Source organism: Eptatretus burgeri, chromosome 4 (genome assembly GCF_056783735.1).
Source record: "Eptatretus burgeri isolate ZD-2024b chromosome 4, Ebu_testis_v1, whole genome shotgun sequence".
In the NCBI taxonomy this organism is placed as follows: Eukaryota; Metazoa; Chordata; class Myxini; order Myxiniformes; family Myxinidae; genus Eptatretus; species Eptatretus burgeri.
In genome coordinates this window covers 44,436,423-44,451,422 of record NC_140964.1, presented here as the reverse complement: position 1 = coordinate 44,451,422, position 15,000 = coordinate 44,436,423, and the positions used below count along the sequence as shown (strand labels likewise).

General features: G+C 46.4%; 1 protein-coding gene across 2 annotated transcripts in view; it reads right to left on the bottom strand.

The window, feature by feature from the left end:
- The window catches only part of MED24 (mediator complex subunit 24), a 66,181-nt gene that overhangs the window by 5,846 nt on the left and 45,335 nt on the right, over positions 1-15,000 (bottom strand). For both annotated transcript variants that reach the window (XM_085877782.1, XM_085877781.1), the window contains 4 exons: positions 11,970-12,145; positions 11,427-11,694; positions 10,683-10,864; positions 10,272-10,365 (listed from right to left, as the gene is read on the bottom strand). In XM_085877782.1, coding sequence (XP_085733908.1) covers positions 10,272-10,365; positions 10,683-10,864; positions 11,427-11,694; positions 11,970-12,145 — 720 coding nt within the window. The remainder of the gene's footprint in view (positions 1-10,271; positions 10,366-10,682; positions 10,865-11,426; positions 11,695-11,969; positions 12,146-15,000) is intronic.

Sequence of the window (15,000 nt, the reverse complement as noted above, 5' to 3'; positions counted from 1 at the left end):
AAATGAGTGGAGTTGAGCAGTGGTTCTGGATTTAGGGAATTTCACGAAGAGGGGGATGCTGGTGGACCATGTGCATCCTGCAGGTACCTGGAGGGGGGGGGGGGGGTTAAGCATGGAGGTGGCAGAGGGTGCAAGACCGGAAATGAGGCGGAGGAAGACAGAGACCATAGCAGGCCAGCCAATATGGAATATTACACTTTTTGAGGCATCGCGTGTTAATAGCAGGCATCCATGCCAGATCAATGAGTCACAGGATAAAGAAAAAGGTGTCAGTGGATTCTCAATCCATCCTGGATTCTCAATTTTTAGGTCATTTTCAAGGTCCTGAAGGTAAAAATGGCAAAAAATGACAAAATGATCATTTTCCTTTATTTTGGCAAAATTAAAACATTTTTGGTGCCAATATCTTTATGCATTCATCTGTTTCATGTTTTCATACACAGACAACAAAAACATCATGTAAACTTTTGAATTTACATAAATGCAAAACATGTGTATGCCCCGGTTAGAATAGGTGTACCATATCCCTGTGTGTCGTAAGAGGCGACCAGGGTTGCGTCAGGAAGGGCATCCGGCGTAAAAACCTATGCCAAATCATTATGCGGACAACAAAACGAATTTCCATACCGGATCGGTCGAGGCCCGGGTTACCAACGACCGCCACCGGTACCGGTGGTCAGCAGGGTACCAGTGGAAATTGTGCTACTGCTGGGCAAAGGAGGAGAAGGAGACGGGGAAGGCGAGTCCGGAGGCAGTGGGAGAGGGGGAAGGGTAGAAGTGTGGAGGTGAGAGTTGGAACTCTGAATGTTGGGACGATGACTGGCAAAGGGCGAGAGTTGGCTGATATGATGGAGAGAAGAAAGGTGGACATACTGTGTGTACAAGAGACCAAGTGGATGGGGAGTAAGGCGAGGAGCATTGGAGGTGGTTTCAAACTGTTCTACCATGGTGTGGATGGGAGGAGAAATGGTGTCGGGATAATCCTGAAGGAAGATCATGTCAAGAGGGTATTGGAGGTGAGGAGAGTGTCTGACCGAGTGATGAGTGTGAAGTTGGAAATTGAAGGGGTGATGATGAATGTCATCAGTGCATATGCCCCACATATGGGGTGTGAGATGGAATATAAAGAAGATTTCTGGAGTGAGTTAGATGAAGTGGTGGAGAGTGTATCCAAGGATGAAAGAGTGGTGATTGGAGCAGATTTCAATGGACATGTTGGGGAAGGGAATAAAGAGGATGAGGAGGTGATGGGGAGGTACGGTCTCAACAAGAGAAATGTGGAAGGGCAAATGGTGGTAGAGTTTGCAAAAAGAATGGAAATGGCAGTGGTAAACACGTATTTCAAAGAAGAAGGAGGAACACAGGGTGACATACAAGAGTGGAGGAAAGTGCACACAGGTGGATTACATCTTAAGTCGGAGATGCAACCTGAAAGAGATTAGTGACTGTAAGGTTGTGGCAGGGGGAGAGTGTAGCTCGACAGCATCGATTGGTGGTCTGTAGGATGACTTTAGAGGTGAGGTTGAGGAAGAGAGTGAGGGCTGAACCAAGGACCAGATGGTGGAAGCTGAAGGAGGAAGACTGTTGCGTGAAATTTAGGGAGGAGGTGAGACAGGCTTTGGATGGTGGTAAAGATGGGTGGGATGATTGGGCAACGACAGCAGAAGTTGTGAGGGAGATAGCTAGGAAGGTACTTGGTGTGACATCTGGACAGAGGAAGGAAGATAAGGAGACTTGGTGGTGGAATGAGGAAGTACAGGAAAGTATAAGGAAGAAGGGGTTGGCGAAAAAGAAGTGGGATAGTCAGAGAGATGAAGAAAGTCGGCAGGAGTACAAGGAGTGGCGTCGAAAAGCAAAAAGAGAGGTGGCAAAGGCCAAGGAAAAGGCATACGACGAGCTGTATGAGAAGTTGGATACAAAAGAAGGGGAAAAGGATTTATACCGATTGGCAAGACAGAGGGACCGAGCTGGGAAGGATGTGCTGCAGGTTAGGGTGATAAAGGACGCAAATGGGAATGTGCTGACGAGCGAGAGAGTGTGTTGAGAAGGTGGATGGAGTACTTTGAGGAGCTGATGAATGAAGAAAATGAGAGAGAGAGAAGGTTGGAAGAGGTGGAGATAGTGAATCTGGAAGTGGGGTGGATCAGTAAGGATGAAGTGAGGACTGCTATAAAGAAGATGAAAAGTGGAAAGGCAGTTGGCCCAGATGGTATACCAGTGGAGGCATGGAAGTGCTTAGGAGAGATGGCAGTGGGGTTGTTAACCAGATTGTTTAATAAAGTCTTGGAAAGTGAGAGGATGCCGGAGGAGTGGAGATTAAGTGTACTGATTCCGATTTTCAAGAATAAGGGTGATGTGCAGAGCTGTGGAAATTACAGAGGGATAAAGTTGTTAAGCCACACCATGAAGTTGTGGGAAAGAGTAGTGGAAGCTCGGTTGAGAGGAGAGGTGACGATCTGTGAGCAGCAATATGGGTTTATGCCAGGAAAGAGCACCACTGATGCGATGTTTGCTTTGAGAATGTTGATGGAGAAGTATAGGGAAGGCCAGAAAGAGTTACATTGTGTGTTTGTGGATTTAGAGAAAGCTTATGATAGGGTGCCAAGAGAGGAGTTGTGGCATTGTATGAGGAAGTCGGGAGTGGTGGAGAAGTATGTGAGGATCGTGCAGGATATGTATGAGGACAGTGTGACAGCGGTGAGGTGTGCGGTAGGCATGACGGACCGGTTTATGGTGAAGGTGGGATTGCATCAAGGATCGACTCTGAGTCCTTTCCTGTTTGCAATGGTGATGGACAGGTTGACGGACGAGATCAGACTGGAGTCTCCATGGACCATGATGTTCGCGGATGACATCATGATCTGTAGGGAGAGTAGAGAGCAGGCTGAATCGAGCCTTGAGAGGTGGAGGTACGCACTGGAGAGAAGGGGAATGTTAGTCAGTCGGAGTAAGACGGAGTACATGTGCGTAAATGAGAGGGAGGGTGGTGGTATGGTGCGGTTGCAAGGAGTTGAGGTGGGGAAGGTGGATTGGTTTAAATACTTGGGATCAACTGTCCAAAGTAACGGAGAGTGTGGGAGAGAAGTGAAAAAGAGAGTGCAGGCAGGATGGAGTGGGTGGAGAAGAGTTGCAGGAGTGATTTGTGACAGAAGGGTAGCTGCAAGAGTGAAGGGGAAAGTATACAAGACGGTAGTGAGACCAGCTATGTTGTATGGTTTGGAGGCGGTGGCGCTAACAAAAAGACAGGAAGCAGAGCTGGAGGTGGCAGAGCTAAAGATGCTGCGATTCTCGTTGGGAGTGACGAGGATGGATAGGATAAGAAATGAGTGTATTAGAGGGACAGCACAGGTAGGACGGTTTGGAGACAAAGTGAGAGAGGCGAGATTGAGATGGTTTGGACATGTGCACAGGAGGGAAGTGGAGTATATCGGGAGAAGGATGTTGAAGATGGAGCCGCCAGGCAGGAGGAGAAGAGGAAGGCCAAAGAAGAGGTTCATGGATGCAGTGAGGGCGGACATGAGGGTGGTTGGAGTGTCAATGGAAGATGTGGAGGATAGAGCAAAATGGAGACAGTTGGTCCGCTGTGGCGACCCCTAACGGGAGCAAGCCGAAAGATGAAGAAGGAGAAAACACAATGTAACGTAAAACTGCAGTTTCGAAATGCAGTAATCTGAGTACCTATTACGGGAATCAGGTTTCTCACCGGCAGTGAACCAAGCTGAGAAATTGAAATGTTATGTCTTAGGTGACTGTAGATTAGTTCAACAACAATTTCAATGTGGCTAAAATGTACTTTGTGCATGTTTCATAGAAAATCTATTGCCCAGCTGGGTTACAACATTCCACCGCATCACAGCAACATGCAGAAGTGCACTTCAGTTCTTTTTTAAAGCAAGTGCACCGAGCTGTTTGGCATTTGGATTTGCACCCATAGGTCATCAGCTGAAGGCAGGCAACTGGAATTGGGGGCAGTCTTGTCCAGATAGGTACCAGGCAAGTCTTCTCCTTCACCCAGGCAGCGGTGTCCACAGGGGATGGTATCCTGATGCATTCTCGATCTGCTTGCAACCAGATCTTTGCCTGGTAATTGGCACGTTTACTGTGCAGATCCAGGGCATCTCTGGTTGGAGAAAACAAATCAAGGCCCTTCTTGGCTTTACCAAACACATGGAATCTGGCTTGATCCACACTTGGCTGTGCAGGAACGCCATACAAACTGCTCAACTTGGGCGAGTTCTCCATCGCGACCAATTCCACTGACTAGGAGTGGCTGACTCTGGAGAGTTTTACAGCACGTCTTCTTCCCATGGCCGCTGAAGGCTGAGGTTGTGTCACAACCTGTTAGTGCATGGAAACTCAGCAAGTTTTCCCTAACAGGTTGTGACAGTTTGTCTGATACAGCATGCATTGGGTAGCACTTCCACTTCTTTGATGTTCCAGAAACCATCCATACTTGAGCTGCTCTGGTTGGCATGAAGTGTAGGAGAAGCAGCAAAACATCTGTGTCACTGCACATGACCAACAACCTTTCATATCCTTCACATGACTTGATATGTCCATAAAGCAATGGATCACAGTGGTGAGTGTATCATTGTCATCTGCTGGTGCTTGAAGTATGGGAAGCATCCCTGCTGTTGTTACAGGAGGGTCAGAGACACTGATGGCTTCATTCAGTGCTCCCCAGGCAGGAACGGACTGATCATCTTCACCATCATGCATCTGTGATACAACCCAGGCCAAATCTTTGGCATGGGCCTTCTCTCTTTTATCATCTTGAGCATTGCTGAACCATTCCATCTCAATCTTCTTCTGTCCACTAAAAGATGGTGAGGGTTTCTGCCCTGATGCCAAGGTAGCCTGGTCAAGCCTTTGAAACTCATGCAGAGCACCAGGCCTTATAGCTCTTGATCTTAAGAGGCTCTTTTCACCTGGGCCCTTTCCACTTGCAGTATCTTCTCTTTGTTCTGGAGGTGGACCTCTCTGCCAGACCATCATCTGCATGCAGTGGAATGCATTATTTCCATCAAGAGTTGCTTCAAGCACATCTATGTTGTCACAGGAACAGTGGATCATCCACTTCTTGACAATGTTGTTTGGGACATAGACATAACCGTTCTTGGCAAACCTGTCCAGTATTTCATTAGCTATGCTCGTGTCAAACCTTCGAACAGTGTCAATGCCTATGGTGTGGTTAGCTGCATGGAACAGGTCAACAAGAGCCTCAGAGCGAATAGCCTGGTGGAGAGTGAGCCCAAGACCAATGTGCTTTGGTGTCAACTTCCGTTTATGGGACACCCCATAAACAATGTCTTGGGCAATACTGCACACAGTCTGTTTGATGGTATAGTCTTCATCTGTCTCCTCATAAAGGTTATTTATGCCCCCAAAGAGCAAGCGAAGGAACATATACAAGCTCTCTGGGATCACTTGATCAACATGCTCTTGATCAAGTCCATGCCATGTGCTCGAGTGACCTGGTGTGTTGAGCAGATCCTGCCTGACTCTGAGGGCAACGTGTACCATCTCTTGAAAGATGTTGCCTTGTGCAAACTTGAGTGTTCCACGGTCTTCATTTGATTCCAATTCTGATGAGAACATTCCATGCTCTATGGATTTGGTCAGTGTTCTGGAGATCAAGAAATCTGACTTGTCACCGGGGTACATCAGGAGTGATCACCTGGATAGAGGTTTCATATAACTGGCCTTTGGTCCAACGAGCTCGTGAACCACTTCAAAGAAAGTTGTTCTCCTGGACTGGTATTTTGGTGGTACACATTTGCCCATTTCACTGCTCATCCTCTCGTATCTGTCATGTACATCACTCATGTCATACACGTGACCACGAGAGAAACCTACACACAAGTCTCTGCATATCATCATCATGCACTCATCCTCCACTGGCTGTTGTGATTCCCTGGCTGATCCTGGTCTTGCAGAGTGTCTTTCAAAGGATACCAAACAAGCAAGATGATAGCAACCTTCAGCTGCTATCAGGTCACTGACTCCTGACAATCTTGAACTCATCACTGGGTGAAGTTTGGAATGCTCAATCAATTCTGCAGACTTCTCCAGAGTTTCCACCCTGTGAACTTTTCTTTTGCCCTCTTCTTGGCAAAACATGCATAGGGACCCATTCATTGCTCGTTGGGTGCTTCGTCGGGTGGGTACTGAAGTAGTGCTGGAGTATTGATCAAGACCATGATGGGATGCTAGCTGTGCTGATGACTGGCGCTGTTTCTTTAGTCTGCTGAGCTTGCTTTCAGAGGTGAATGTGGAGTAGCAGGTTTTTTGCCACCTGAGTTCCATTGCATGGAATTCTTCCTCTGAAAGCACCTCAAGTCTCTCAAGGATGTCTACATTGGTGGAGTCACCCAGTTTTTGCCTCTGATCAGCGACTGTCCTTGTTCTGTTTTTTCCTTCTGTGGATGCTGTGCAGAGATCACCTGAACTGCTCTGACAAAAAAGGCATGAGAGCTTGTCTGTGTCTTTGCTTTCTCTTTTATGCTTGATAATTGATACAGGGTCCATGGCTAGCTACTATACTACTGCTTGCAAACTGTGGAAGTTTCTAGCGATCTGAAAATACAGTGTACACAGTGGTTATAACCATGTAACAACGATCAATAAGAACACCTAGCACACTGCTATATACACTACATCTGGTACATATTTGGCAGGAAGCCTGCCTATCTCCAACTGGAAAGAAAATAACATGTTAATGGTGTGCAAGTTCTGGTAGTACTGAGAACAAAGCGACATTGGACATGGTAAAATACCCATAAGAATATAACAGAAAAATGGCAATGTTTGCCTTTCATTCTCTTAAAACTCTATAAATTAAAGTACATTTTCAGTTTAACCATTGACAATGCAAAAATACACTTGCTACAATATACAAGCTTTGGTTTTTATTGATATGTTCAATAAAATAGGCACCGGTTTCATCAAAATAGGCAAAACCCCAAAATCGACCGGCAATGACCTTGGTGACCTTCAAAATGACCTTGAAATTGAAATTTGGCGATGGCATCCACCTACATTCTTTTTACCTTGCCACAGTGGAATGAACCAACATGGATGACTGCTATTAACAAGCGATGCCGCAAAAAAAATTCTGGGGGACTTTTCGATTTTTGGCTGGTCTACTACCACCGATCTGTCGGCGATGGTGAAGTGATAGACCCATGGACTCAGCTTCTTCGTGAGAGATTCCAATGATCTTGAAAGCCTTGGTTTCCACAGTGACAAGCTGAGCAAAATGTCAGGCAGGGGAGCCAGCCCAGAGGGGAGAGCAGTTCTCAATCAAGCTGCAGATGAAAACCTTGTCAGTGGATTGGAGCTCAGGTATGCCAAGAAAGGACGTTGCACAACAAAGGATGCCCAGTCAGCATCTAGCTTTGGAGGCCATTTTTGAAATGTAGCTTGCCCAAGAGAGATCATGCTGAGAGTGCACTGCCAGGAGTTGGCTTTGGATTCCATTGGCAGAAAGTTTGGAGAGCAAGGTGAGATGCTCATCTGTATATAAAGCTCAATATATGTCCAGAGATACAGCCCTGATCTCATGTCCAATATTGAGGGTCTCCGTCCATTGTTGGAAGAGTAGAAGCAGCATGTCCAAGCTGTTTCTATTCGAGAGATTCGAAGCTGCTTCTATTCAACCAAGTTTACTTCCAATCTGAATTCATGATCTGAGATGAGGCTGTTGGAGAAAAAGAACGATTTTATCGTTCGTTTTAAAACTTTTTTTTATTGTTTTAAAACTGTGATGATGGATTCCATGACCTTGCTGATGAGTGGAAGCAAAGAAATTGGCCTGTAGTTCAGATGATCCATTTTTGCAACGTTTATGTAATGCTGTGATGTTGGCTGATGTCCAAGCACATGGAAGATGACCTATGGTAAATGACAGGATGAAAAGGGCAGAGAGAGAGGAAGTGCAAGAGCATCAAAGCAGGTTTTAAGACATGTGAGCTGATGCCATCCGGTCCGATTGCAGAGTCAGAGTCGAGGGTTGCCAAAAAATTTCCAACATCTCAGGTGCAAAAGACGCAGAATCCAAGAGCAGTTGGGTATGACTGGGAAGGGTGGGTAGAGTAAGAGAGAGTGAGAGAGTGAGAGAGTGAGAGTGCGAGAGCGCGCGAGAGCGTGAGAGCGTGAGAGCGTGAGAGCGTGAGAGCGTGAGAGCGTGAGAGAGTGTGAGAGAGTGTGAGAGAGTGTGAGAGAGTGTGAGAGAGTGTGAGAGAGTGTGAGAGAGTGTGAGAGAGTGTGAGAGAGTGTGAGAGAGTGTGAGAGAGTGTGAGAGAGAGAGAGAGAGAGAGAGAGAGAGAGAGAGAGAGAGAGAGAGAGAGAGAGAGAGAGAGAGAGAGAGAGAGAGAGAGAAAGAGAGAGAGAAAGAGAGAGTGAAAGAGAGAGTGAAAGAGAGAGTGAAAGAGAGAGTGAAAGAGAGAGTGAAAGAGAGAGTGAAAGAGAGAGTGAAAGAGAGAGTGAAAGAGAGAGTGAAAGAGAGAGTGAAAGAGAGTGAAAGAGAGAGTGAAAGAGAGAGTGAAAGAGAGAGTGGAAAAGAGAGAGAAAGAGAGAGAAAGAGAGAGAAAGAGAGAGAAAGAGAGAGAAAGAGAGAAAGAGAGAGAAAGAGAGAGAAAGAGAGAGAAAGAGAGAGAAAGCGAGAGCGAGAGCGAGAGCGAGAGCGAGAGCGAGAGCGAGAGAGAGAGGTTGGGGACACAAGATTTTCAAGCAAACACAGAATTGAGGCATTCAGCCATCTCATTAGTGGTGTCAGCTGTGGTGCTATTTGAAGTGAGGGAAGGAATGGAAGGGGAGCATACATCAGAGACCGGTTAAACAAGGCGCCACCATGTTTAGAGGAGGGAAACAAGTTTGAAAGTTCATTGTTGAGGTTAGACAGATGTTGTTTTCTGTTCCTGAGAGTAGACACTTGTTTTGGGCTTTGTGGAATGATCTTAGGCTGTCTTTAGTTGGATTTTCTTTCCAGGAGGAGAATGCCATTTGTATTAAAGCAACTGCCTCACCACAGGATTCAGAGTACCAAGAGCAGGAGGATGGGTAAGATAACTGAAGACAAGTCTGTGCATGAGAGAGAGAGAGCAGGTTTCTGTGGAAGAATTCTCAGGCTGAAGAAATATCAGGGGTGGTAGATGAGATATTTGTCCTGAAGAGAGATGGCTACTTGCAGTTCCTGCCAATTTGCTTGAGTGAACTGCCAGACTCGCCGGCACTGAGGCTGTTCTCTGAGAATGGCCAGAAAGATGTTGACCTTCACAAGCACATGTTGATCCGATGAGCCAATTGGGGCAGAGGATGAGCAGGATACATTGGCAGGGAAGTTGGTCATCACCAAATTCAGAAGGGAAGATTTGCCATTGAGAAAATCTGGGTGGGAAAATTCACTGATCGAGTTAGTCACATTATTTTACTCTCCACATCCTACTCCTTTGCATTGCATTATTCCTCTCTGCTCAACCAACCCTCTTTTTCTTGGCTCTCCCCATTCCGCTGTCTTCTTTCACGTGAATTATCCCATTTTAGTCCCCACTAACATGCAAACACATATAATGATCATCAACAGGATTGGCGTGAGTTGCTTGATAATCTGAGTGGACCATTTCGTTTTCTGATCAAGCACACAAAATTAAATAAACACATCAACTAGTTTGCCATAGCTTGTGTTGATTTTCTACTTATTCTAAGGTTCTGGTGCTTAGAAGTAATCAATGATGCATTGTGTTCCATGTCTGTCTGTCTGTCTCCCTCTCTCTCTCTGATCCTATTTTGGGAAGTACAGCACTTGAGAAAGGGGAAGGCCAATCATCGAACGGCAGGATATGCAAAACGTGTAATCAAGGGGTTACGCATCCATGCCGATCACATCATCACCCGCAAAACCCTGCGCTAAACATTGTTAATAGCAATCACACCTTACGAATACTGTGCATAGGTGGAATCAAGACCTGAAACCGTTTGATAGTGTCAACAGCTGCGCCTTTGCAACACTCGACTTTCGCGTCGTGAAAACTCCAGTTGTACGCAAAGGCCATATCACGATTCAGAGAGAATTATCAATCATTTCCACAAATCTCGCTGAAATGACTGTCATTCAGTAAATGCGGAACTTCCTCGTGCCCATATTATTTCAGCAATATTCATCCTGTATCTACATGGATGCATGAACCAGCCAGGCCATCTCATCATGCCTGTGGGGCTCCAAGTCTCAGCATCATTAATTCCATGACAGGAGATAAGCAGGGTACACTTACCTCGACATCCTCACGTGGACGTTTCCTGTACTTGGCCGATATTTGGCTCCTGCTATGAGTTGAATAAGATGTGATGGCACACCATACAGCGAGCCTAGAAGAGGGAAACTCTGTCAATATATTAGGAACCGTTACATCCAAAGGGAAGAACTCGAATATTAAACAAACTTTTAGTTCATGCCATGAATCAAGCTCCCTTACACCGAGGATTGTTAAGCAGCTTAGAAGGTGCAAAAACACCAAAAAAGGTGGAAATTTCTTCAAGGACATGCATTCCATCTACCAGCATTAGTGTGAAAAAACAAAAATGTGGATTGTTTCTTGGCACGAGGAAGATGCAACCATGCCTTTAAAGCAATTTGATTGGCGTGCGAGTGCAGAGTGTGCATGAAAGCTACGCTCAGGAGCCACCTGGCCAGGGCCCTGCCCGGAGGGGCCGTGAGACAGTGCCATTTGGCTGGCGTAGTTAAGAGAGGAGGGAGAACATGACCCAACAGAGACAACGTCAGCTGATGCAGATCCAGAGAGAAGACCCCGTAGAGGAGTTCTACGGCACGGTCTGCACAGTCTTTGCGGGTCTCTTTCAGAAGTTCCTAAAGAGATGACATTTCAGTGCGCAAACAGGTCGTGATTAGCAGAACAGCTTGAACAGTAATGGATCATTTGAAATGACAAAATGTTCCTTCGTGCATAGTATTTAGGCAACAACAGAGAATCATATGATGATTCGAGGTTTTAGTATCTAAACAAAGAAAAACAATTTTGAGTTCGCATGTATGACAATCCCAACTGAGCACTTGCCTCTTGATGTTGGGATCCTGGGTTGAAATCACAAATAATGTTGATTTGTCCATTATTTACCAATTTCCTTGCTGTTCATACAAAGTGCACTAATGTCTCTTAAGCTAGTCCAATGCACTGATGTCTCTTAATGTAGTCTTAATTAATGCATTAGCCTTAGATTACTGTTTAAAAAGTAAAGAAAGCAAGTGTTTATACATTAAAGGTTTAAAAAGTGCAACTCAAAACTGCATTCGAGAGACAAGACAAGATGAGGACAAAGAGTGAGAGATGAGGATTACGACAGTGGTCTTGGCTAGTTGAGCTCTAAAAAGCCCAAACCTCCATTAATAGGAGCCAATAATCAAAACCTACCTTTATAAGGTTGTCAGTGAACCAATGTGTGCCACCGGTATGCATAACGGCCTCAAGGGTGAGAAGCGCACGGGTGTCCAGCAGTCCACGTGACATTGCAGAGGCAAATGCAGACTGCAGCAGCTCGCGTATAGGATGGGTTCCAGGCAACAGGTCTCGGCAATGGGAACCATCAGCAGGTGAGTTTCCCTGGAACTTTATTCTGGTGCCAGTTTGCTGCATCACCTCAGTGCACATGCGTTCAATGATGGAGCTCATAATCGCCACCCTGTCACAGGAGGATCAGTTTGCTTAACACAGATATTCCTTTGAATACCTCATGTGCAGTGGGAAACTGTACCACAAACTTGCACCTCACCCACACCGTGTGTGCCCCATCCACACCACGCAGCACACGTCATGGGCCCCACATCTCACCCCTACCGCACGTGCCCTTACCTCTCACGTCTCGTCCCCTATCCGCCTGGCAGTGCATTCATGGTTAGAGACTGCGCCTTTACAATATCAAAGCATTCCTTTACACTCCGCTTAATGAAAACTCACCGCTCTGAGTAGAACTGCATTGTGGGTTCCCCAGCGACTGGAGTGACAAGGAGCTGGATGAGCTGCAGAGGTTTCTCCCTTTCTTCGAGTCCCAGCACCCGAATGTGACTCACGAGCCATGCGACAGCACACACGGCAAGGCTGCACAGCCTTCCCTTGAGGTTGTCTGTTATTTTCTGTATCCACAGAGAAAACTGCATCCATAAATCTGTTTCAACAAGACAGGGCACTTGATGCAGAGCCTTGCCAGGGTATATAGATTACAGTAGATCTGGAAATCAACAATCTATATTATTGTAGATTGGTGTGCAGACAGATTATAATCGCCTCTCCTGTCCCTTTGGGAACAGGTGAGGCCAATGAAGATGAAGATTAAACATCTTTAATGGAAACTAAAAACAGGTAGGCAATGGAAATGCGTATAGTTGCCAAGACAATTCATAACCTGTTGTAACGCCGTGCACGCAAAGCAAACCAGAGTTGGTGTCAAAGCCACCCAATGCGCACCTGTTTATACATTTATCATTTTTAAAAGACTAATGTAATAATTAATATTTTTTATAAAGCATTGCAGTGAAGTCTGATCCAAATAATTTTTAAGCAATATATGTATGTGTATATTGTAATCAGTAATAAGAGCGCAAGAGAGCACAATATACGCCCGAACAAGAAGGTATATACAGAATTGTGCTACGACATGGAAAACAGCATCCTGGTGCCATGGCAACCACTTTAGATGACGAACGTATGTCGGGACACACCGTCTCCACAGTCTGTACCTATGTACCAAATATGAAACGTGAAAGTTGAAAACTTTGCGAGTTAGAGTGCGGACAGGAACGGATGGAAACAGCATCCTGGTTGCCATGGCAACCACTTTAGATGAACGTATTGTTACGGTTGTGGAAATTCGCAAACCACCATTCAGGTCCCGTAGGTGAGGTATCTCTGTAAGTACATGTGTAGTTAGCCCAAACCCGTTGTATAGAGGGAATTTATGTGATCATCCGGGCTGCGACGCTTTGAGATTTCTATTCTATCTTTATTTTGAACCAACCACGTCTCAACCGCAACCACCTTAACCACCACGCCAGCCATCGCCAGCAACTGCAACCACGCTCCAACCCTCAGACAACAACAACTCCAACAACCACTACCTTTACCGTCACAACTCGCTCCCACATCATCGCATCATGCCATTCCCAAACGCACCATGACCATCAAACCACCACCATAAACCCTCCACCACCTTCACCTCTCTCCTTCTACGGCCATTCCCGCACCACCTGTGAGCACCGAGCGTCGGGCTGTCCTGGGCTCGTACAAGATACGCGCCGAGCCGCGAGTGCAAATAGCGGCCTTTCCGAGGAGAATTCGGATCAGGAATGCAACACGCCCACTTCTGATGCGTCCAAATAGGAAGCGCGGGGCGGCTTGGCCCCGCCTCCAGGCGCGTCTGTATGGAATCGAGATATGCAAATTCTAGGATCAGGGGAGATTCACGCCCCTTTTCCTCCGTCCAATTGGCGAGCGTGGCTCCGCCCTCGAGGAGATCCTGATCCGGAAATTTGCATATTGTTTTCTCCTGCCGGCCTATAAAACGGCGAGCGTGAGGCGAATGAGAAGAGTTGTTGTGCAGAGAGTTAGTTTTTTTGGTTGGAGTTGTTGCGAGGCAGTCAAGTCGGGTTGGAGAGCGGAGTGGAGTCGGGAGGCGAAGGCGTCAAGGTGGTTTTCTGCAGTCGGGTGAGGAGAATTGGGGGAAGAGTCCAAGGAGCTCGGGTTCGAGGCAGGAAAGACGGCGGTCGGCGACGAGATCGCGGTGGGATCGCTCGTCGCGGGACCCAAGCCAGTCAACCATTCTGCTTCCCCCAGGGCATCAACAATCCCCCCCTTTCCCCCGCGCTGAGAGAGTGCTAAAAGGGGGGCCCCGTTCACACCCCACTCCAAGCGATGCCAACGAAACCCGCGAAGGAGCACGAAGTCGGGGCACCGCCGCGCAGCCACATTTGCGGCTCGTCACGAGGACGCGGGTAGGACCCCCCCGATCTCGCGGACCTGACCGCTCCTTCAGGTCCCGCGCACACATTGGCCTACGGGCCCGTCTGCCCCCTTGCCTATGAGGGTGGCTTCTTTCCTTTGCTTTTGAGTAAATGTGTGTCGGCGCCAGTCTGGTGAAGTAAAACTGTTTAAGTGTTGCCGTGTGTCGGTTTTAGTCGGTAGTATCTCTGCGTCATTGTTTCTTTCGTTGCATTTGATATATGTGCATTCTGTTTGGCTGTATATGTGTGCTCTCCATGTTCCGCGGAATAAATGTGCATTATGTTGAACTGTTTTCCCGTTTCGTTTCGTTACATATACATACATACATACATACATATATATATATATATATATATATATATATATACATATATATACATACATATACATACATATATATATATATATATATACATATACATACATATATATATATACATACATATATACATATACATACATATATACATATACATACATATATACATATACATACATATATATATATATATATATTGTTGTGGTTGACGAAATTCGCAAACCACCATTCAGGTCCCTTAGGTGAGATATCTCTAAGTATATGTGTAGTTAGGCCCAAACCCGTTGTCTGGAGGGAATAAATGTCATTCATGCGGGCTGCGACTCTTCAGGATAGCCGTTTTTCTTTTACTATCTTTATTTTGGACCAGCCGCCATTACTACCACCACCAACCACGTCTCAACAGCCATCACAACAACAACCACAACGCCGCTTCACAACAACAACCACCAACCACAACGCCGCTTCACCACAACCGCCACGACCTTTACCGTCACAACTCGCCACCATCGCATCCACACCATCTCGCGCCACTCGTGGGCACCGAGGCTGGACTCGTGTAGGGCGCGCACCGAGCAGCGTGTTCAAAAACATCACGGACTTTCCGCAGAAAACGGATCAAAAACGACTCACGCCCACTTTTGTTCCGTCCAATCGGTGAGCGAGGGGCAA